Source organism: Letharia lupina (genome assembly GCF_014066315.1).
Source record: "Letharia lupina isolate WasteWater1 chromosome Unknown contig_11, whole genome shotgun sequence".
Lineage (NCBI taxonomy): Eukaryota > Fungi > Ascomycota > Lecanoromycetes > Lecanorales > Parmeliaceae > Letharia > Letharia lupina.
Genome location: NW_023502980.1, coordinates 1,060,507 through 1,082,886, shown reverse-complemented (window position 1 = coordinate 1,082,886; position 22,380 = coordinate 1,060,507). Strand labels below are relative to the sequence as shown.

The 22,380-nt window shown below is 52.5% G+C and overlaps 8 protein-coding genes across 8 annotated transcripts; 4 read left to right on the top strand and 4 right to left on the bottom strand.

The window, feature by feature from the left end:
- Nucleotides 1-618: 618 nt before the first annotated feature.
- HO133_000901 (uncharacterized protein) lies at nucleotides 619-3,454 on the top strand (the record flags this gene model as incomplete). The annotated part of the gene is made up of 4 exons (XM_037291834.1): nucleotides 619-898; nucleotides 985-2,242; nucleotides 2,306-3,271; nucleotides 3,322-3,454. 4 exons carry the CDS (start codon nucleotides 619-621, stop codon nucleotides 3,452-3,454), a joined length of 2,637 nt encoding a protein of 878 aa, XP_037152196.1.
- Nucleotides 3,455-4,564: 1,110 nt separating this feature from the next.
- On the bottom strand, nucleotides 4,565-5,461 carry HO133_000900 (uncharacterized protein; the record flags this gene model as incomplete). Its single annotated transcript, XM_037291833.1, has 2 exons — nucleotides 4,565-5,215; nucleotides 5,270-5,461. The coding sequence occupies 2 exons, from the start codon at nucleotides 5,459-5,461 to the stop codon at nucleotides 4,565-4,567; spliced, it is 843 nt and encodes a 280-aa protein (XP_037152195.1).
- A 306-nt stretch (nucleotides 5,462-5,767) lies between these two features.
- Nucleotides 5,768-7,032, top strand: HO133_000899 (uncharacterized protein; the record flags this gene model as incomplete). The annotated part of the gene is made up of 2 exons (XM_037291832.1): nucleotides 5,768-5,899; nucleotides 5,956-7,032. 2 exons carry the CDS (start codon nucleotides 5,768-5,770, stop codon nucleotides 7,030-7,032), a joined length of 1,209 nt encoding a protein of 402 aa, XP_037152194.1.
- A 440-nt stretch (nucleotides 7,033-7,472) lies between these two features.
- On the top strand, nucleotides 7,473-8,541 carry HO133_000898 (uncharacterized protein; the record flags this gene model as incomplete). The annotated part of the gene is made up of 2 exons (XM_037291831.1): nucleotides 7,473-8,387; nucleotides 8,440-8,541. The coding sequence occupies 2 exons, from the start codon at nucleotides 7,473-7,475 to the stop codon at nucleotides 8,539-8,541; spliced, it is 1,017 nt and encodes a 338-aa protein (XP_037152193.1).
- Nucleotides 8,542-11,225: 2,684 nt separating this feature from the next.
- Nucleotides 11,226-14,083, bottom strand: HO133_000897 (uncharacterized protein; the record flags this gene model as incomplete). Its single annotated transcript, XM_037291830.1, has 5 exons — nucleotides 11,226-13,107; nucleotides 13,158-13,364; nucleotides 13,416-13,602; nucleotides 13,657-13,754; nucleotides 13,809-14,083. The coding sequence occupies 5 exons, from the start codon at nucleotides 14,081-14,083 to the stop codon at nucleotides 11,226-11,228; spliced, it is 2,649 nt and encodes an 882-aa protein (XP_037152192.1).
- A 2,470-nt stretch (nucleotides 14,084-16,553) lies between these two features.
- Nucleotides 16,554-17,006, bottom strand: HO133_000896 (uncharacterized protein; the record flags this gene model as incomplete). Its single annotated transcript, XM_037291829.1, has 2 exons — nucleotides 16,554-16,809; nucleotides 16,951-17,006. The coding sequence occupies 2 exons, from the start codon at nucleotides 17,004-17,006 to the stop codon at nucleotides 16,554-16,556; spliced, it is 312 nt and encodes a 103-aa protein (XP_037152191.1).
- Nucleotides 17,007-18,047: 1,041 nt separating this feature from the next.
- Nucleotides 18,048-18,704, top strand: HO133_000895 (uncharacterized protein; the record flags this gene model as incomplete). The annotated part of the gene is made up of 2 exons (XM_037291828.1): nucleotides 18,048-18,271; nucleotides 18,596-18,704. 2 exons carry the CDS (start codon nucleotides 18,048-18,050, stop codon nucleotides 18,702-18,704), a joined length of 333 nt encoding a protein of 110 aa, XP_037152190.1.
- Nucleotides 18,705-18,789: 85 nt separating this feature from the next.
- On the bottom strand, nucleotides 18,790-19,846 carry HO133_000894 (uncharacterized protein; the record flags this gene model as incomplete). The annotated part of the gene is made up of 2 exons (XM_037291827.1): nucleotides 18,790-19,267; nucleotides 19,329-19,846. The coding sequence occupies 2 exons, from the start codon at nucleotides 19,844-19,846 to the stop codon at nucleotides 18,790-18,792; spliced, it is 996 nt and encodes a 331-aa protein (XP_037152189.1).
- Nucleotides 19,847-22,380: the final 2,534 nt, after the last annotated feature.

The following is a 22,380-nucleotide window of genomic DNA, read 5'->3' as shown; positions in this document are numbered from 1 at the left end:
CCTTAATTCGATTCTTATAGCCGAAAAAATCGCGAATAATTATTCTCTTTTAGTTATGCGAGGCGTAGTATAGATATTAAACGTGAGGAGATTATCGATAATGCGGTATATAATACTCTTTTTAACGCCCTCGACGGAAACAATAAAGGCGATAGTAAGTCTATTAAGGATATACTATTAAATACGATTCTTATAAATATTAAATAGTGAAGAAAACGATATTTTAAGGCCTTCTATACGTTAGTAAGAGGCTCGAAAAAAGAAATATTAAGTATTCTATATATATGAGCAATTTCAGCCTTAACTTGACGATATAGATGGTTGTGGGAACGATAATATGATGGGCATGTCTATAGTACGATTTTGGGTGGGGGGGGTGCTAGCCCGAATGCTAATTTTCTAGTTTCCCAATGATTAAGAATATAGGGGTAATGGGCTCAACCCTAATCAGATCCCGATCACAACAAGAGGTGTTTACTCTCACTCGCGCCCTTCTTCGCGACTTTGTCATACTCAATTGAATTAGGTCTCTACTAGCATCTGGGCTGCTTTCCGGTGGATGGTAGATCTTGGCTCCAGTGGGAAATATATACGGGCGAAGGACTCTCAGCCTCAACAATGGCAGAGCGCACCTCAAGCAGAGCTGGCAGCCGGCGCACCACACCCCAACCTGCACCTCAAACTGCCCGTGTGGGAACCCAAAGTCCTCCCCAGCGAACCACACGGACAATGAGAAGCCAGAGCCGCGATATCAGTGACAGTGAAAATGGGAGGTCTGGCTCGAAGGCACGGAGGGGCGCAAAGCAAGCAACTCCAGATGGCACAAACGGCGCTGTTGGGCAAAGTGGCTCAAAGAGTCGCAAGGGAAGGATTGCAAAACACGCTCGAGCTCAGCAAGGTAGGGAAGTCCATACTACAGATTAGGATCTCTGTCCTCACAATTCTGGGACAATTTTGCACCGATTACAAACTGACCTCTCTTAGATCTTTCCATGGTAGCAGAAGACCCGAGTGTCGTCTATCCAGACCTCGAGACTGCGGAAGATGGTGGCGCAGGTGAGAATGTAGAGGATGCTGGAGCGGACCAGCAACCAGCTCAACAAAATTTTAAGTCCCCTGGGAGTCTATCTGCTTTCTCTGGAACTACCGCAAGGATCTCTCTTCCTGCACAGGAGCTCACAGAAATAAGCCCGGAAGACATGTCAGATACACTTCCAGATCTTTCGGATGCTTCAGATAAATTGTTAAGCTTTGTGATTCCCACCGAAATATCCGAAACCTCAGTTTCTAGGACCATGGCACAATTACAGAAGAAGGATACTCGTGAAAACAAGAAGCTCCAGCGGTTGAGTGACATATTCGAAAGGCAACGAAAAGAGTACGGAAGCGACTCGTACATCAATGTGGGAGAGACGTTGAGGAGACTATTGGGAAGAAAGGCTGGTCCCATAGACGAACAGACTGCCTCATGGCGTCCGGACGCATTGTTGCAAAAGGCAAACCTTGCACTCCTGGTGTCGCGAATGTTGACAATTGTGGGACGAGATCAGAATGATCAATTCCTTGAAGACATTGCTGGCACCTTTCCCCGACCTTTCGCACAGGGGCTTGGGCGTCCTGAAAGTTTGACACCTGAGTGCAGCGCCTTAACTGATGCAACGTTTCAAGTGGCACTGCAGGTTCGCACTCAAGAAGCCATCATGCTACTTGCCCGTCATGTCGAGAAAATCAATTTCGACCCGGACACCGCACTGCTTCAGTTATTCTACGATACGAACAATTTAAAGGGATGGGCCGTGGCCGGATTGCGGACTGATGAGCTGAGAAGGGGGTTCAAGGACACAATCCTAGGACGCGTAGAACAACTGCGGGAAGCTTTTGGAGCCAGCGTCTCAACGTCTTCCGACGGCCAGTCGTCCGGTATTGAGTCTCTCCGAACGAAGTTTCCCTGGACTACCTTCGCCCGACAACTGGTCGCATGGGCTGGTCAACGCCTCACCGAAATTGAGATCCAGACGACTACTTATGGTGGTGCTCAGGCTATTTGCCAAGGGCTCATCGATATAATTCAGAGCGGCAGACTTGGGCAGTCACTGGAAAGTGACGGTGCTGATAGCGAGAGCGACGGCTCGGAAGTACGGTTGGAATATGATACGCCTTCCGAATCGCGTGCCACCTCGGAGCTGCAGGATACTTCAACCAGACCTGCGAAAGCTGACGAACTAAATTTGGCGCAATTCAGGTTAGTAGATACATTCCAACCCTGGAAGTTAGGAAGCCTCTATATGCTGACATTCTATCGTAGCGCCGACTCAAACAAAGTTAAGAGCGCCGCCGCTTATCTAAAACAAAGAGAAGCAGACCGGAAAGTCACAAAGGCTACAGAACAGATTTCGTCGACGCAAAACCAGGGTACAGCTCCAGATATTCAGGTGGCGTCCACAGCAGGGCCGGTCATGCGAGCATTAATTCCCCAACGAAATTATAACGAGCAAGTCATTCCTTCTCCCGCCCCAGCCAATGTTCCAAACGGGCAAGCGCCGTCGGCAGGTCAAGACGACAACTGGCGCTCTGAAGACAACGAAGAGGAAGACATCGCCATTAGAAGAAATGCCCAAGCGTCGGATGCGTATCGAACGCAACGGGAAGCTGAAAGCAACAAGGAGAACGTTGCCGAGATACCAGGATCGCAACACACTAAGACTGCTAAGAAGCGTAGTATCTACGATCGAGACCCGCTTGGTGAGAAGGTTTCTCCCGTTGACTGGCCAGACTCGGATCCCAATGACGAACAGAGTGAGATCAGCGCGGATGAAGGCTTTCAGGTCCAGGCAGAGTCTTCCAATGCTGCGATGCAGCGTCGTTTGAAACCTGCAACCAAACGACCTGCGTCTGAGCCCGCCAGGCTTCAACGCCAATCACCGAAGAAGGTCCGCGTCCAAGAGGCCATTGATCGACACACCTTAGATGGCAGCGCAGATTTCGCACGTGACGAGCAAGAGACCCAAGTGCCGCTTTCTCAAGCCTATGATGAATACGTGAGAGTGAATAAATCAGCAAAACAGAAGATGGCAGTGGTGACAAAGCTGCCCCAAAGACGTAGCGCGTGGACCGGCGCTGAGACGGATATGCTCTACTACTTAATTACTGAGCATGGGACCAGTTGGAAGCTCCTTAAGGAACAAGATTCGGAGCAAGGCTACGTCCTAGAAGCGCGAGATCAGGTCGCGCTCAAGGACAAGGCTCGAAACATGAAGATGGATTATCTCAAGTACGTATACAAGTTCAATTATCTTTTCGTTAAGCTGACTAGGCAATCAGGGCAGGTAGGGTCCTGCCACAGAACTTCGAGCGCATTCCCCTGAGCCAGCCGCAGATCAAGAGATTGAGGGATGGCGGCATTGAATACGATCCTGAGACGGGGACAAGGGTCGATGCTGAAGTATATGACTGATGTCGAAGCAGTCTGGTGGACTTGGTCATGGATAGAGGAGGATTTGCAGGGAAGGTCACATCGCTGTGGCTTCAATATCTGGATTGCAATTGCCATGAGATACTCTGTTCTCAATATTCAATGTTTTCACGCAAAACGAAGGATTCAATTTACTACACCCGAATGCCAACGACGAAAGCCCTCAGAGCGATTTGAGGCCGTGTCCTGCTCGGAGGCCTATGAAATAGAATACCACGAGCCGGGAATGGCGACTTCAAAACTGCTAATCCCCTCAGCAACAGCCGCTACCGCGACTCCCTTATCCTGGTCCGAGCCCGTTCCCAATGGTCGCAACAGTGGGACTGTGGGTTAGTGGGTCCATTATGAGGCCATAGCGTTGGTGGTTGTTTGATCAACCGTTCCATCATTATGCGATATGCGATAGTAGGGAGACAGGTGGCCATGGCGAGTACTATTTGTATGGCCACTGCACCAGTAGTGGGCTCTTCATTCGAATTGTTCTCTTTCAGAGCCATATGGCGACGTCATATTCCGTTTCCTCGTGGCTGACGAGAGGAACGGCGCCATCTCCAAACCCCCCAACCAACGTAACACAGTGACCTCGTTCTTCGACGAGGCTATTGCGGCGTGGGGAAGCTTTGGGTAGGGGCGGACAGCATTCAAAAAATGGCGGCTGTCACTGTCGCCGTTGACGGAGTCTCTCGGCCAATCGCGGTGCCTTGGAGGAATAAGGATGTGTTTGAGATGATGGTCGATGCGGTGATTAGGACGAGCAGGGGTTGGATGCAGGGGTTGGAGCTGAAGTGAGATGCAAGCCGGCTGGGAGATAGGGAGCGCTAGCCGGTCGTTGATATACTTTGATATGAACAGGGGTTGATGTACTTCGACTGCATCTGAAAGAGCGTGGCGTGGCAGAGATGATCTCTTGGTGTCCGACAGGACAGCAATGAGGATCCTAGCCAGCTCGAGGCACGAAGCGAATGGCATTGAATATACAAAGCGTCTTTAGGCAGCTCAATCGAGTTTACGATTTGGGGAATCAATCTCAACCAGAGAGCAGCACAACGTCCACGAGGCCTTAGAACACCAATACCCATTGAACACACTATCCTAAGCGCCAATCTCTAGCATTTCTCTCAAACCAGTCTCCACCCCTCTCAACCACCTTCCCTTCCTCTCCAACTCGTCCGCACCACCACCTTCCTGCTTCCTCTCGACCGCCTCCCTTGCAAGTCCCACAGCCCGGTCTCTCTCCAGCTCCAGCTTTTGCAGTTCCCTTTCCTCGTTCTCCAACGTTCTCGTCTGTCTAGGTAGCGCCTGCTGTAGAGCCTTGAGCTGTACATTCACTTCGTCCAGACTAGCCTGCCTCTCGTCCAGCAACTCCAGCGTCGCCGGCAACGGCATAGCAAGCGCTGGATTCGCCTCGTCCGTATCTGCCGATCGATTCTGCTTTCTCAGTCTCGCCAACGTCTGAATCAAATCCTCAATTTGCGGGGGCAGCGACGATAGCAGCGTCGTCTGCAATGAGATGGTCTCATAGCGCCTGCTCAAATCCCTTCCTCGCGCGTCCAACTCCTTGACCATGTCGCCTACATGTTCCTTCTGCGCTTTCAGCACGCCTTTGATCTCCGCCAGCTGGCTTTCGAGTTCGATGTTCTCAGTATGCTCGACTATTTGGGGAGGGTCGCCGACGATGGCGCGGAGGAATTTCTCTTTGGTTACTTGTTCGAGGTAGGAGAAGCGGAGTTTTGAGAAGAGCTCCTGTGCGCGTTCGATTCAATTTTGTGTGTAGTCGGGGAAATGGAAAGTGTGTACCTTGTAGTGCCTCAGGTCAGCTTCTAGAGATTCCGGTGACGGGTTATCGAAAGCGGAGGTGGAGACATCAGATGTGCGGTGGGAAGTAGCAGTAGCGGAGATGGGTTCGCTAAGGCGAATGATAGAGAGGGAGATATCCTGCAAAGAGCGAATCCCTTGTAAAACATTTTCGACACGTTGAGGATCTGCCATCTTGCGTATGCCCTGGAGGAGATGCAAGTTACCACGGGAAGGAGAGTTTTCGGCCTTTGTTTACCGTTCGTCTGGCGTCCAGATCAAGCTAGATCTAATCTAATCTTATCTTATCAGCAATGTCTTGGCATATTGGTAGCGTCACATGCACTCCATTTCACATGCATGCGAAAGACATGCAGATTTTGTGATTAGCCAACCATTTGTCCTTGGCTTCACTTCATCGCATTGTCGATAGCATGTCTTGATTAATGCTTATGGAGGCATCCTCCCCTTCAATTCTTCTTTCCATTCTTCAAGTCTACCATGTCAGGCTCAGAGCCCTTGCCGGATGACTATGTCGCCCAGCTCCTCGCCAAAGATGCAAAGGCCAGCAATGCGAAGTACTCAGCTTACGGTCTACAAGAGCATCTACCCCGGAGGCGAGCTTCTGTTAATGTAAAATGTTGTGTGAGATGGCTAATCTATACAGATCAACTTTCAATGCACCCAAGCCCAACACAAGGTTCCTGAAGAACATCATCAGAGAAACCAACAATCACAATGCTGCTTTACGGACCAAGGAAGTCGAAGAATCGCGGGCACGTCTTCGAGATTTACGTGATAGCGACAAACGGATATCAAGCCCCAGAGACTCCAGTATTCGACTGAACAGCGAAGGTCATCACCGTTCAAAGCGACGGCGGACTAGTGGTGAAGATGAAGGAGAGCGTGATCTACGGCGACACCTTGAAGGCAGACATTCGGGGCGAGATAAAGGTGAAGTTTATCGAAGCAACGCATCCAGCCGCAAGCACCTCGATGACCGCTATGGTAGCGAGGATGACGAGGAGGAACGACATCACAAACGCCGGCATCGGCATCACCATCGAACCCACCCTCGACCCGATGACAATGAGCTGTATGAGCACGACCGGCGCAGCACGAAGAATCGAAGGCGAAGCAGGTCACGGCAACCACCTTCACCACGATCAGACGGAAATAATCGTCAGCGTCACCATCGCTCACACCGCCCAGCCAGAGACTCCTCATCCGCTACCACAGACAGCAATAGGCGCGATAGCTCTGCATGGAGAGTGATCGGGGATCAAGCACCACGCAGCTCTCTAGCCAATGGTGACGCGAATGGGGAAAAGCGAGCCACGTCTCCAGGCTCAGACTCTGATCCCCTAGATGCCATCATAGGCCCACCACCCCCACCTCCGGCTCCCAAAGTTCAGGCACGCGGCCGCGGCAACTTCTCGTCTTCCTCCGCAATGGACTCACACTTCTCTTCAAACTATGATCCATCGGTCGACGTTCACCCGGATCCGGAAATGGACGATGATTGGGACGAGGCATTGGAAGCGATCCGGGATCGCCAGCGTTGGCAAAAGCTAGGGGCTGAGCGGCTGAAGTCTGCGGGCTTTACGGAAGAGGAGGTGAAGAAGTGGGAGACGGGCGGAGAGAAGAGGGAGGAGGATGTCAAGTGGAAGGGACGGGGCGAAGGAAGAGAATGGGACAGGGGCAAGGTTGTCGGGGACGATGGTGTGGAGACTCGACCTGAATGGGGGAGGTTGAAAGGGACTTGAGACATTGGGCTGGCTATGGGCACGATACCGTGAGGTAATTTTTACGACATTTACTATGCGAAGAAGAGGCTTTATGCCCGGGTTTCTGCACGAGCCAGATGTTCAGGTCTGGTATGGGTCAACTTCTTGGGAGGGCCACGGCCTACATTTTGGCGAAATCATCTTTTGCCAAATTATTCTCCGCGATTTAGGAGTGAGACATATCCTACATGACGAGTGAGTCCTTAGTATGCTTGAAAGCGGAAAGACGCATTCAGTGCCAATATCAAGAAAATACGTAGCGAACGACGGACGAAGCCTAGCGCCAAAAGAGGCCAAGTGAGTTGCCTGCACGCGGCAAAATTCTTTTGACACTCATAAATAACAAATTTCGCCATGGTACCTACACTTCTTGCGCATCTTCAGCCAGACCACTAAGATCACAACATCGAAAACTCCCAATGGCCTCCTCTCCGTCCACGCCCATCAGGCGCAACGGCAGCACGCGCAAGCAACCCCCATCAACGGGTCCAAAGCGACAACAACCACAACCACAACACCACCACCACCCATCCAGCTACCTCGCATCCCTCCTCCCCACCCCGCTCGAGACGCTCCTCCTCTCCCTCTACCCCTCGACCCTCCTCCTCGGCTCCCTCTTCTCCCTCCTCGACCCCAGCGCGCGCTCCGCCCCCTACGACCCCGTCACGCAGTCGCACCCGGCCGGCGCCGCGCCCAGCTACTTCGCGCGCAAGGGCAACCTCTTCAACGTCCTCTTCGTCAAGGTGGCCTGGTTCTGGGTCACGCTCGCCTTCGTGCCCTTCCTCGCGCTGCACCCGTCGACGGGGCCGGGGCCGGGGCCGTGGGCGCTGACGCCGCGGCGGCTGCGGGGCGCGCTGCGCTGGGGGCTCGTGACGCTGTGGTGGGGCGCGGTGACGCAGTGGTTCTTCGGGCCCGGGCTGGTGGACCGCGGGTTCCGGGTCACGGGCGGGGCGTGCCAGTGGGCGGGGGCGATGGAGGGGACGGGGGGCGCGGGGGAGTTTGTGACGGGCCAGGCTTGCAAGGCGGTGGGGGGCCAGTGGAGGGGGGGGCACGATATCAGCGGGCATGTTTTCATTCTGGTGTTGGGGAGTTTGTTTTTGGGGTTGGAGGTGCTGCCGGCGTTGGTGGGGGCGAAGGGGTTGAGGGAGGAGAGGATGTTGCGGGGGAGGGATGGGGGCGTGGTGAGGGCGGAGAGGCGGGCTTTGGGGGAGGGGGAGGGGGAGGGAGAGGAGGGGGATTGGAAGACTGGTATCGGGGCGCCGTTGGTCGTGGCCGGGTTGAGTTGGTGGATGTTGCTTATGACCGCGGCTTATTTTCATACCTGGTTTGAGAAGGTATGTTGGTCCTTTATCTTACGCGTTGACATATTTTGCTGACATCTGCTAGTTCACAGGACTCCTGACAGCTTTTATAGGCGTGTTCGTCGTGTATTTCCTCCCCCGAGCGTTGCCGGCCATGAGGGACATCATAGGCATGCCTGGTGTATAATCCAGCAACTCGGGCACGGACAAAGTCCACTGGCTCTTCTTATTGCATGTGCTCTTACAGAATTCCAACGTCTCCACTCCTAGAACATTGCAATGTCACTGAATAAGAGGTCAACAGCCTTCTCCCTCGACACCCGGCCATTATGCCATTCCTGCCACTCATTACAAATTTGCTACCATTTCATTCCCCACTGCTACTCTACTCGCGTCCAAGTCTCCTCAAAATCCCAAAACGCGCTCGACATCGACCCCCAGTCACCACAACGACAATCAGCACTGACAACTCCCTAGCCCCCCATTTCCCCCGGCTCGAAGCCCATCTCCACCCGTACGCCAGCAGCACTCAGCCATTCCCCTCCCTCGCCCCACCCCCCGGCTCCCGGAGGAACTGGATCGAAAGTCGAAACCTCGAACTTGAGCCGTCCAGCCGGTAACCGCCACGGGGAGCAGCGTCCCCACCCCCGAGCCGTAAGCGACGCGACATCCCACACCGAACAGCGCAAGATGGACAACACTGCGCCAAAAAAAATCCATTCAGCACCGGCTTCTTTCCCAAATCCGGATACCCAGCGTTCCACTCGGCCGGTTTCAAAGGAGGCAACGACCCACCCGAAAACAACGCTCGCCCCCACCGCCACACCCGCAAAAACTTCCACCGGCCACGCTCCGCGCCGACACACGGCGAAGTCACCACCTCCGGCGCAGGAACACCGCCCACCCCGTCCGTCCAGGAGCCCCGACAGACCGCCCACGCCATAAGTGATCCGCGAAGAACGCAATCACGATGTCGACGAGTGGCTTGATCGCGAGAGGAGCCGCCGGCGGCCGAAGATTGTACGCCGAGGAGAGGAGGGACAAGGGTGTCCTGTTTATGAGGATGAGGATGAGAACGAATACCGAAAAGCACTACGACGAGGACACGACACGTCGTTCCGGACCCACCGACGCAACGACCCCGTTCAAATCCTCCTTGGTCGACCACGGCAGATGGGAGGACACGGGACCGGCTTGGCGAGCGAATAGGGATCCGAGGCGCGAGGGTGGAGAAGGATAATGCTGATGCTGTGATCGCGTGGATGGTTCTCGGGACGGACGATGGGATGGCCGGCGAGTTGTCGGGAGGGGAGGAAAGGGGGTCGATTCGTCTCCCGCCGCGTCGTCGTGGTCTTCGGCAGGCCGGGTGCGGGAAATGGCGGCGATGGGGATGAGTTCGCGGGTTGGAGCGGATCCGGGGCATGGTGCGGGCGAGGCGTGAAAAGAAGTGGCGGTCGAAGCGGTACGGATGCCTTGAATGTCGACGAGCTCCACATCGACGAAGGGGTGTTTATACGGCTCAAGCTGAAGCATGAATGACATCCGGTCCGGGTGTGAAGCCGAAACTTTGAGCGAATATGGTACTCCAACCCCCCAGACTAACTGCCAGGTTCCATCACAGCTCGCCCGGACGTCGTCGTCGACAAAGCGGAACCCGAGCAAGTAAAACCCCAGAACTTCCCCGCCGCAACACCCAAACCCCCCCCCCAAAAAGAAAGTCTCAGCACGTCGATTGTCAAAAGTCAAAAGCGCCCTCTTACCACCCGGAAGCAGAAACAGCGGCCAAAGGTAGATCACCACATTACCAACTCAAACCGCCGACCGCCCGCACCGCCCCACTCCCACTCCCACCCCCTCTCCACCGGCCAACCCCTCAGACCGCAGACCGCAGAAGCAGCAAAAAAAATGCGTGGCGTAGCGTCAGACGCAGCAGCGCTCGACGATCTCAAACAAAAAGAGGGTCAACCCGGCCGTACGCATGAACCTTCGACGGGTCCGTCCGTCCCCACGGCCTCCAAACACAAACACAAACACAAACACAAACACAAACACAAACACAAACAAAAGTATAAACACAATCCACCGCCTAACTCCCCCTCCCCCTCCCGCTAACCTCCCAAACCCACCCCCTTCCAACGACGACCGGATCAAAACGGGGAAAACTGGTCACGCCATCCATGCATCCATCCATCCATCCATCGGGGGCGAAATCGCAACCTCCGAACAAATGAATAAACTCCCCCCCCCCCCGGAGTGGGAAGTTGCGAAAAGAGACCGGATAGCGGTGACGGTTATATCTTCGACAGTCCTCGGCATGTGTGTCAGGGAGCTTTTTTTTCTCATGCGTTGAGGATTAGTTTGCGATGGGTATTCTTCGACTGATCTGAGCGGAGAGGAGTCGATGGGTTTCCGGGTTGGACTGACTCATCGAGATGGGCTGGATTGTAGGTAGGCGGATCGGCTGAGGGGCGGTCGGGAAAGGGAGGGGGAAAGGAAGGAATGGTGGAGATGGGAAAGGGGGGACGTGGTTCGGTGGTCGAAGCTTGGGGGGCTTGTGAAAAAGGGTGTAGCACAACTCAGGGTTTGACAGAGGGTACAACAATATATAGAGATACGGGGTTTTCGGCCCTGAGGTTTATTTGTTCCTATTTACAGCGAGCAAGGTCCGACAGAATGTTGAAGTCATTGCCTCTTGACGCATCTAACTTTCCTAGCGGTTCAGTCCGGCTCCGTGGTTAAGAAGTGCTCAAGAGCTTTCGAACACCATGGATGTATATGCTTTGGATACGCTTGCTTCATCCCCAACTTTCATAATCATTACCACAATTACTTTCAAGCTTCCGTTTTGACTTCGCAGGAACTGGTTCTCGATCATGACAGAATCGCCGACAGTAGCAGAGTCCTCGACGAGCTTCCCACATACACCGTCTTAGTGTAATTCGAGATGAACCAGTCCTGGGACACGGTGTCCCAATTGGAGATATCGCGACGAGTGATATCCGCGGTGAACGTTGTGCTCATATTTGGCTGAATTGACAGCTTCTCAAATCCCCGCAGTACAACCTTAGGATCGTAGGGTCCGCCGAGTGAGACGTACAGCTGTGGCACTTCGGCGCCTCCCAGGCTGCCGGTATTGGCGATAGTAGCCGTAACCTCGTAGAGCACGTCGTATAACCCTGGATTGCCGCCTGGTGCACCCCCTGCTGCAATCAGTGGCTGTGGGGAACCATCCTGTGAGCCAGCGTTCACGAAGCTATTGTCGCCGTAGCCGGTTGTGTTTGCCGCAGTTGCAAGATCAGTGTAGTTCAAGTATGGGTAGATGTAGTATGGAATCCGAGTCATGTTGGAAGGAAATAGGTAATCGGCTGAATCGTTGGAGATGCTGCCAAGCGTTGGTGCCGCAGTAGTCAAGCCTGTCGAAGGGGTGTACACGCTGATGCTACGCATATTCTTGATCTGCAGGTTCGAGTAAGAGAACTTGGTGTAGCTCAGGCCAAATCCAAATTCGTAGACTGGAGTGGTATTGGTTCGATCTAAAGAACGATAGTCGATGAAGACACCTTCAGTGAAGTTCGTTTGAGGAGCGCCTGTACCCTCGTTTGGAATATAGAGGATATCGGTCCCGTAGTCTTCGCGAGTCTTAGCCATCGTGAAAGGAAGCTTGGCGGATGGGTTGACACGGCCGTAGAGAACATCTGCAATAGAATTCCCAGACTGTTCGCCGGGAATTCCAGCCCAGAGGATGGCGGTAATATTTGGGTTCGTCGAATAGTTGCCGATGAGTACTGGGCCTGTTGAGTGAATGACTAGGATTGTGTTGTTGCAAAGAGCGGAGACGCTGGTCACGAGGTCGTCCCCATTGTCCCACAGAGTGAGATTGTTGCGATCGCCAATGTTGCCATCAATGTCGAGGTATCCCTCACCGCTGTCGGCGTTGGCGAACACGATGGCAACGCTGGCTTGACCTGCAAGCGCTTGGATCTGCCCCGCAGCAAAGTTGTTGGTAATCGATTGGAACACGCCGTTATTCCCTACAACCTCATTCTGAATGGCAGTCTCGGGCGTTACAAGATATGGAAAGTTAGCAGTTCCGGAACCCCAAGCCATGGCGAGAGTACCGTTGTCACAGCCTCGATCGGGGCACCCGTTGGGACCCAAAGGATTATCACCAGCGTCGTCTCCAAAGACCGCAGTGAACTTCTCTTCTCCTGTCAAGGGCAACGTGTTTCCGGTGTTCTTAAGAAGGACAGTGCTGGCGGAGCCAATCTCGCGGATGAGATTGCCGTGCTCTTGACGCACATCGACATGCTCATTGATCAAACCGTAGCCCATTTTGGCGTAAAAGAATTCGTTGCCATAGGTGTCGGTGGTCCAGGAGTCGAAATTGATGGGAATCGACGTGGTATCACGACCTACGTAGTACCAAGCAGCCATGATTCGGGTGACCATATCATCGAGACGCCATTGCGGTACTGTGCCATTGAGGATGGCAACGGTCAAGTTCGCTCCCCAGTATGAATGGTCGCTATTGAAGACAGTGTCGCCAGGCATTGACATATCAAGGCCTGCAATTGCAGAACTGACACCGGAGTGCTGCGCCGCCCAATCGCTCACGATGAATCCTTGGAAGCCCAGCTCGCCTTTCAGGAGGTAGTTGAGAATGTAACTATTCTGGCAGGCATAGCTGTTGTTGACTTGTTGGTAAGAGCACATGACGGAACCAACACCGGCTCTGACCGCGTCCGCAAATGGCCTGGAGGAATTAGCATGAGGGTATGTCCCGGGTGTCCACGAGAGATTTACCATAGATAGAGCTCATGCAAGGTGGCGTCGTCGATGTTTGCGCTAATGCTATCACTGATGTTGAAGCCAAAGCCAGCAGCTTCGGGGCTTTGACGAAAATGCTCCTGCTCGTTGCCGATGAAGTGTTTGGCACAGGCAATGACACCAGAGCTCTGGATACCCTGGATAGTCTGGGCGAACAGGACGCCGGTCAAGGCAGGATCGGGACTGGATGGGAATTTCAGCCAAGCCCTGCAGCATTACAGTGTACCATCCCACCTGAAACCTTCCCAATTCCGCCCCGCTTCCGGTGAACGGCCGAGGGGACCAGCGACAGGTCCAAGCTGGACGTCTGAGCCTTTCATCTGGTGTTCAGCGCCCATTGCCTGCCCTCGAGCATATGCGATACCTCGATCGAAGGTTGCGGCCACGTTGACACCGGCGGGGAAGACAGAGCTGAAATCCGCTTTTCTCACCGTCAGCAGGGCCATGATGAATGCCTAGCATGCAAGATACGTACCGTATCTGACCCCAACCGGAGAGTCTTGCAGGCACAAGCTTCGGAATCCAAGTCGAGGTATAGCTCCGGTTTGACCGACACAACGCTCACTTTGCCACCTATCTTCTCGTTAGGATTCGGACATGATCCTTTGCTCGGCGTATTGTACATACCCAACACCAGTAGTCAGGTTGATCTTCTCCATCAAGGTGAGTTGGGTGACGAAAGCGGTAGCCTTGGCATAGGCACCCGCCCAATCTCCAGCGCCTGATCCCCATGGCGAAGGGTAGTGTGGTGGTGAGAATGTGGCATCAGCCGAAGCTGCGGGATTGGGAGAGACGGCGTCGGGATATGTTGTACCGGGGTATGTGGTTGAAGTGTTCCCATCTTGTTGTATTGAAGGTTGGACGAAGCTCGTCGCTAGCAGGAAGAAAGGCGCAAGCCACATGATGGGGGGCGGTATCTACGTGCAGCTAACAATGGTCAATGTGTAAATGGAAGTGAGAAAGGGCAATGGATGGGGATGCAACAGATGAATGGGCATCGGTCGAGCTCTTTATAGCAATCTTTTGATATTGGATGTACCTACGTACTTATGCGAGAATGATGAGACGGCGCATTGATTGAGCTCGCTGGCTCCTGCATGAATATTAAAGATTAAAATATTGTATTTACACCCCGGAGCCTTTGAAGTGAGTCTCAACGTCGCTCAGTTCGGCCGGTACTTGGACATTTTGGTCCAGACAACGACCAACGCTTTTGTGGAAAATTAAAGGTAGGGAAGACTAGTGACTAGAGTACCCCGCCCCAGACCATATCCATGTTCGCGCATGGCTTACACCCGCATGATCCGTCTTCTAAGCTTTTAACATCTGCCATTATCTCCTGACCCTTGCCCCGACCCCCCGGGTTCATAGCTAAGCCCAAATTAATTCATTTAATCTTTAATCATTTAACTACACCCGCCGTCACTGCAGCGTCATGGGTTCCATCATCATCCTCTTCTTCCCATCCTCTATCCTTCTTGATGCCCCTGCCAGCGGCCAGCAAAGTCTGATGACCGCCAAGAGAAGTGGGGTCTTGAGACACGCGTCAAACAAAGGGTCGTGCTTCGAGACACCCTCGGGACTTAATATTCGAGACGGGATGGCAGGATTGCAGGGTTGCAGAGTTGCAGGGTTGCAGGACTTTCCCTGAGTGGCAAGTGAAGTCAAGATCTCTGAGTTCGGACTATGTGATCAATGACGGACATCAAGCCTACGGGATCTAGCACGGGTAAAATGGTCTTTTTAACGGCCAACTTGCCAAGAGGTCTGGAAAAGCCATGGAAAGTTCGAAAGAAATCTGCATATTCAATTGGACAAAATTGCCCACCTTCATGACCGAGGCCCGACTAAATATGCACCCCGCCTCTGCATGACGTCCATGTTCGTGCGGCTCTTCGAAGAAGAAGAAGAAGAAGACGTCCGTGCAATTAGACGAATTTTGCACCCCCTGCAATAATTTCCCCTTGTCTTCACTTACTTGGTTCCCGTACCCTCGGGTGTAAGGTACTTTCTGTCAGCGTTGAAGTAAGATCTTTAATAGATTTTAGTATGCGCTGCGAAACGCTGACTAAGCATCTTTTCCTTTATTTGACGAATCAGATATCTTAGACAAGGGTTAAAAGTCAAAGTCTCATACTAGAAGTTAGGCGAGATTACTAGCTCTACCAGAAGTATTATTAGTAGTACCCCACGTACTTCACGCGACTATCTTCGGAAACCAGGCTTGGGGAACACATGTGTGTGCAGGGGGTGCGAATTCGGTGTATTAAATGAGAGGAAATGTGCATGCAGTCAGCTTATATGATGCCACTGAATCATGGTCAAAGCCACATGTGATAAGTACCTTGACGATTTGGAATCTAGATTGCTACCCCGCTCTTGGAAAGAGTACCGAAGGGCCTTTTGCAGACGAGATCCTCACCACCGCTCGCAGAAACACAACAATACCCTCAGGATACCCGCTGCTAGCTCGAGATCACCGCTCGCTTATGTCAATTTTTGCCGGCAATGACCCAAGAGTATGAGATCGGTCGCGGAGAAGGCAAGTCCTGCCAGTAGCCGAACAGCTTCGGAGATCCAGCAGGAGCCATGGAGCCATGGTCGTACCCGAGTTGCCACGGCTCTGGCACCGGTGGCGTCTGAAAGTATGGCAAGATTTGCACTGTTACGAGAGAATTTCAACACTTGTAGAAGGCTAGGTGCCCGTCATATGGTCCCGTCCCCTGCGTACGCACGAAAGTCGTCATTGTTCTCTCTTCACGTCCTTCTTTGCATGGACCGAGGTCTCAGAGATCACGATGGAAGCGAGTCCGGATTAGGAGTGGCTTCCTGTCCGTCCTGTGAGCTCGTGGTTCGAGTGAAAAGACCCTGCAGGTCTGCCTGGCATCGAATGTTCGCCGAGAAGTTGGCTTCTATAAGTTACCTAGCTGTTGATTAATTGCGTAGATCACACGATGTGCTCTCCGCATACTAGGTAAAAGCTCCATCTATACAAGAAGTAGTAGGGTCGTCTGGTGATCGACCAATACTAGCTGCTGTATTTTGCTGCAATGTTTTGCCCGGACCCTAGGATGTTGGAGAGCCGGCGACGACAACGATACAACCGTTGCTTATGCATATTCAGAATGGACTGTAGCAGTTTCTGTCTATCGGTCAGAGTATTCAGGACTCATGACCATTCAGTCACGGAATTTCTCGTAGCAACCATTTTCCCAAAAAAATCTTGCGTCTATCCCCGTTTCCGCACCACGAGACTCCGCGAAGATCTGCCCAGTACCTCTAATGCTTGCTTCTGTTGCATGACCATATCATACGGCTGCCCTCACTGCCTTGAATCTCAACCGACTCAACCTCTCCCGAGGCGCATGACCTTCATTTCACAGTCTCTTTGAAAGCCAATCTCAACGTTTCCAAGGGTATCAGGTTGGTAGCCCCAGTCAGGTTGGTCACGCTGGAACTGGAGAGCGTCATCTTCTCCAATCTGCTATCTGCTTCTTCAAGCTTGGATTGGCATTCTTGTAACTCGTCGTAATTGTTCTCCACGTGAGACCGCCAGTCCTGATGTGTTTGCTGCATTTCAGGTACCTCTTGCTGCCAGCGTTGCACTTTAGCCACCTGCTGTTGGTGTCTGGCGCTGGACAGCCAGTTGTCTTGAATCTGCATATTCTCTATGAATGCCACCAGCAACAGGAGCATCTTTATCAAAATGGAAATGTAGTATCATTTGCATTCATCTCTAGGAGCTCTAGTAGGATTTCTCTCTTCGGACGTTGATGGCACTTCTTGCTGGGATGACGTGCTGGAGTGCGTTGATGATGGCGTCATGATTGTGAGATCTTCGAAGGATGAGGACAAGGCCAGTGAAGCAGGCATCGAAAGGTGAGATGATGGAACCGACATACCGAATTTTGGCAGGGGGTGGAACGATTTGAAGAGTTGAGGCTGCTCTTGACGGTAGATAGTACTATTAGTGGATCTTCCGCTTCTTTCTGACCTGGAAAAAATAGCAATATAAAAGGCAGCAAGCGTTCAGAAAATTGCGTATGCTATCGCGGACCACATCCAAATGCTGCCCCAGTGAGAAGGTTTGAGGCACTTCGATTTGGGAGCGAAAGAGATCCGAAGTGCATCAACAAGCCAGGACCCCTCATCGCCGTCTAAAAATGCCATCAAACACGAGCCTGACAACCGGGAAAATCGAGAAACCTCGCTCTTTTGAGCCAGGAATGCCGTAAACCACGGACCCAACCATGAACCCTTCCGTAAAACCCTGCGGATCTCGAGCATTGAAAGACAGATAACGGAGCTCGGAATCCAAGCAGCTGCCAAAGCTGATGCCTCCCGAGCCTGAAAAGGTTACCCGACTCAATGCAACGATCACTCTCGCCAATGGCCTGCCGAGTGACGGAAGCACTTCATTGACATCCTGACTGGGTGGTGTATACATGACACCAACGAAGATAGCACCAACGAAGATCATACTCTCCGCAACCGGCGGGCAAAATTTCGCTTTCCACACCGCACCGTGTCCGCGCATCCCCGAGGACGAGAATTACCGCCGTAAAAGGGATCAAACGCACGTCGCCCGATCAGTACTAGCCCCATTCCAAGACCGACAAAAACCTCATCACCCACTCCACTCCCTTCCACCCCCCCTCCCAACAACCCCCCCCACCAACCCCAACCAACCCCACCAAAACCATGGTCTCAACCCGATCCCACCCAACCACCTTCCCCCCCCCCACCCCCCCCAACCCCTCCCCCGGCCCCTGGACCCACACCCCCCCCCTAACCCTCCTCTGGCTCCTGATCTCCCTCCCCCTCGTCTGCTGGGACACAACCTACGTGCTGCTGCGCCCCCACACGATGGCGCCCGGGGGCGCCTGGCACGCGCCCCTGTTCGTGCCGTACGCGCTCTACGGCCGCGTGGACCGCCTGTACGGGGCCGGGGCGTGGGAGGCGCGCAACGGCTTCACGGGCGCGCAGGCGGGGCTGAACGTCGTGGAGAGCGTGGGTTACGCGGCGTATTTGTGGGTGGTGTGGCGGTATGGGGAGGAGGATGATGGGGGGAAGAGGGTGGTCGGGGGGGGGTGGGGCGGGGTGGCGTGTTTGGTGGGGTTCGGGGTGAGCGTGATGACGGTTAGTAAGACGGTGCTTTATTGTGAGTGGGATTTTCTTTCTTTTCTTTCTTTCCCGGTGGGGGGGGGGGGGTTGGGGAAGGCGGGGCTGATGAGGTGGGGAAGGGTGCAACGAGTTCTTTTCCGGCTTCGACAATATCGGACACAATGATGCGCTGTCGTTGCTCTTCCTGTGGATCATCCCGAAGTGGGTTCTTCCATTCCTACGTCCCCCACTTTGCATTCAAGGAGCGAGGCTGACACCGTCGGTAGCGGATTATGGCTCGTCTTCCCTAGCTACATGGCCTATGAGTTCGCGCGAGACATATTGCACGGTCTCTCCATCGCAAGTGGCGACCGGAGCAGCAAGCCTGCTAGGGCAGCAACGCCGACCAAGGAGGAGTGAGGCGTCTGGAGAGGGTTTGGCAATGGGATCTGGGTCGGGATGTTTTACACAGGGACACATGATACGATCTTCTATGTGTGAGAATCTAAATCGAATACCTCCCCGCTGCAGTGAAGCCCGGCATATCAGCCCTGTACATCGAATCCCTGCGAGTCTTGATCCTCGCTCTCCGTCTATTCCTCTGGAGTGTAGTATCCAATGCACCGTTCTCATTAGTCCCGTACCATCGGCCTTGCCAGCCGTCATCTCCGGCGAAACACAGAGCTCCACCAGTGTCGCTTTGGCTGTCTCTTCTTCTGCACGCCCTTCTCTCCATCCTTTGGCTCCTCAGCAAGGGACCGTTGAAAAGTTCTTGTGTCAACCCACCTCCCCATCTTCCTGCGTAGATTTCAGAGTCAGTGTCGCTGTTTCCAAGTAATCCCGAGAAATGAGACCAGTTGAGAGAGCTGAAAAATCCTTTTGCTGCCAAACCCTGGCCTTTCACCCAAACAAAAAGACGGTGCTGGAGAGTGAAGAAGCTTTCTGGTCCCGAAAAGATAGCATGCAGCCCCAACAAAAAGACACTGCTGAGGAGTGAAGCTGTCTGCTATCGAACAGGAAGGATATACTCCGAAATACACGTACCACCCAACTCCTTTCAACAATCCCCTGTCCTCGAACCCCCCTTTCCGAAAAAATCCACTAGCATCACGCCCTTCATCCACAGGTACAATCGCCAGCACCTCCCTGATACCATGGTCCCGGTCTGTGGCCGGAGTGACCTCCTTCAACGTCACCATCAGAACGTCCAGCAGTCTCTTCCCAATCCCTTGGCCCGTGGCATTTGGGTCAAGGTAGATGAGAATTTCGACGGTACCGCCGAAGGCAGGCAGGCGGCGGTAAAAGTTTGCGTATGCATAGCCTATGATGTCTTCTTCTTTGCGAGCAGGGTTATGATCGTTGCTGATGGTTACGATGAGGAAGGGCAGATCCTGATCGAGGACGGAGTTGTACAACTTTTGCATGTATAGGATAGGTTTGGTGTCTAGGTCCAAGGACACGATGGTATTGGAAACGTAGTGATTGTAGATGGGAATGACCCGGTCAAGATCCCTGTAGAGGCAGCGGCGGATCGTCGCAACAGGCAATGAAGACTCCGTCATGGATGGTTTTTGCAGCGTTGACCTGCAACTTCCCAGGCTGAAAAATCATGCATTTGAGAGACATTGGATAGGCTCTTGTGTTGGGGGCAGTGGAGAGGATGTATACGCGCCAGGATCGCTCTCCCAAGCACGCTATCATCGGTGCTCGCCTCTATCTCGGCAGTGTCATGAGACTTTGACAGGGAGGTACGAAAGCTTAGAATAGGAGTTACCTGCATTGGGGTAAAGACTTACGCATTTAAGGAGGTCGCGAAGCCATCATGTCATGCTGTCAGCGAGGCCGGGCATGTCCGAGTCGGAACTCTTGATACCTATGGACATGATCGATGGATATTGTAGTGATCTGCAAAAACACGGGCGACTGCATATGGAGGATTGGGAGAGCATGTCCACGTTTGACGAATAGCATTTTCTCCCTCTCGATGAGATGCACATTTCCAGGTAATAAGACATACGACCGAAATAGAGTGTCATTGACGGGTACATTTGCGGAAGCAATGTGTTGTGAGCAAAGTCTTGCGTTGGAAAGACTCAAGGGTCGCAACCAATCGCTCCTTTCGGAGGAGACTAGCAGACTTATACTCGACAGAACGCAGACATATCACGACCCTAACATTGCTCTCTGTCACGAGTCTCGAATCGAAGACAGCGAACAAGTAACCGGACAAGGAGCGTTGTCTGACTATAAAGTCAGGGGTTTTACCTTTCCCGATAGCAGAGATCGGAGTGGATGGAGCCTTGAAAAATGTGATAAAGCCCAAGGAATGGGAGCAATAGAGGTGAGGATCTTCTGGACGGGATCGACTCTTTCCAGCACCTTCCGTAGACTGTCAACTACTTGTCTAGCATGGTCTTCTACCAAAAGAGTAGAGCGTTGCATTGGGCCGTTGCATTGTATTCATTGCATTTGAGTCTGGCCGCCTCGGGCCTTAAATATATTCCGAGTACTAAGATTAGTACCAGTACAAGCGCTTTGATGTTTCAGCCCTATCAAAAGCGCCCAAGAAACCCCAGCACTCCGGTTGACGGGGCCCCGCCCTGACGGGTCGCCCGAACCAGGAACAATCCAGATCTCTCCAGAAATGAAAGTTGGGATTCCCATCTAGCTAGAGTTTGAGGGTTTGAATGTACTGAGAGTAAGAGAGTCGAGTTTATGTTTGTCCGGACAAATTTAGATCAAAGAGCAGCGTATGCGTATTGAAGGCCAGATTTCAGGTGGGCATTTCCTCGTATTAATTAAGGTAGATTTTCTCGGTACTCTAATTACCCGGGCGATCCTCGTTTAGGGGGGAAACCTTACATCATCTTGCTATTTAGCGTAGGTATTCAAAAACATCTGGAATGCTTGGCACCGGAGATCTTTCACACCACACACCCAAATTCGTACTGTAGCATAGAAATCTCTCCGCAAAATTATTCAATAACACTGCTATCGTTAGTATAGGTCTCAAATGAAAAGATGAAGCTATACTGAAGTCTTGGCATGTTCCTCAATATTAGCAACTCAGCTAAAAAAGCCTGGTCCTAGTCCCGGGGGTGTTTGCGCTTGATAGTCAGACACCCCTATTTGAACCTAAATACTTAGCCCATAGGGCCGTCGCAGGGCCCCCGTAGGGGCTGCTGCTAATACTCAGCCCCCTATTTATCTGTTTCTGAGCTTCTTAAGCAGAGGCTATTTCAGTAGTTATAGGGGGGTAGTTCTTACTGCGACGGCGATTGAGGGGCGGCGACGACGGCGGTTCGGTGGCTAGTGCGTTATTAGTGCGTTTGGGAGATATAGCTGAGGTTATATAGCTTCAAAATTTATTAAATGCGACTATTTGCGATGTGGCTACTTGATTTGAATGATTTTGCGGAGAGATTTCTATGCTACAGTACGAATTTGGGTGTGTGGTGTGAAAGATCTCCGGTGCCAAGCATTCCAGATGTTTTTGAATACGCTAAATGAATAGTACAGTACTCAATCTATCCAGGCATGATTGGCCAACTGTTAATCTACGATAACGTCCTGAAAATCCTTCACACCTTGATACCCTACACACTTCAGCACCGACATCCTGCCTCTCGAGATCCTTCTGCTGCTTCAGTCCATCCTTTTTTGTGAAGCACAGAGCTTGCTTGGCCTCCCGGACTTGACATGACCAAGGCGAAAGGTATCCCATATCCTGGCACGGTCAAGGCACAGAAATCCAAAGGAGGTTTTGCAATGCGATAGCTTCTCGAAAACGAAGGATACAATTAAGTTCTTGACTGTAAATTTTCGGATAGTTTGATGGATTGTAAATGTGCTATTGAGATGCCACTTGTAGCTTCAGTCGTTGTTGACTTATGATAAGGGGCAACTGGGAAAGAATGACGCCCAGCTCCGGGTACTTGTGCCCTAAGAACGCCTGAGGTTTCGGGACCTGACCTCCGGAATCTGGTGATCGACGCCTAAAGGGTCCCTACAAGTCCTACCCATGAAACAAGAACTCTGCCAGAGTACGAGATAGCGGAAGATATGGTGCGAAGAGCCCAAGTAGAACCTCTATTGG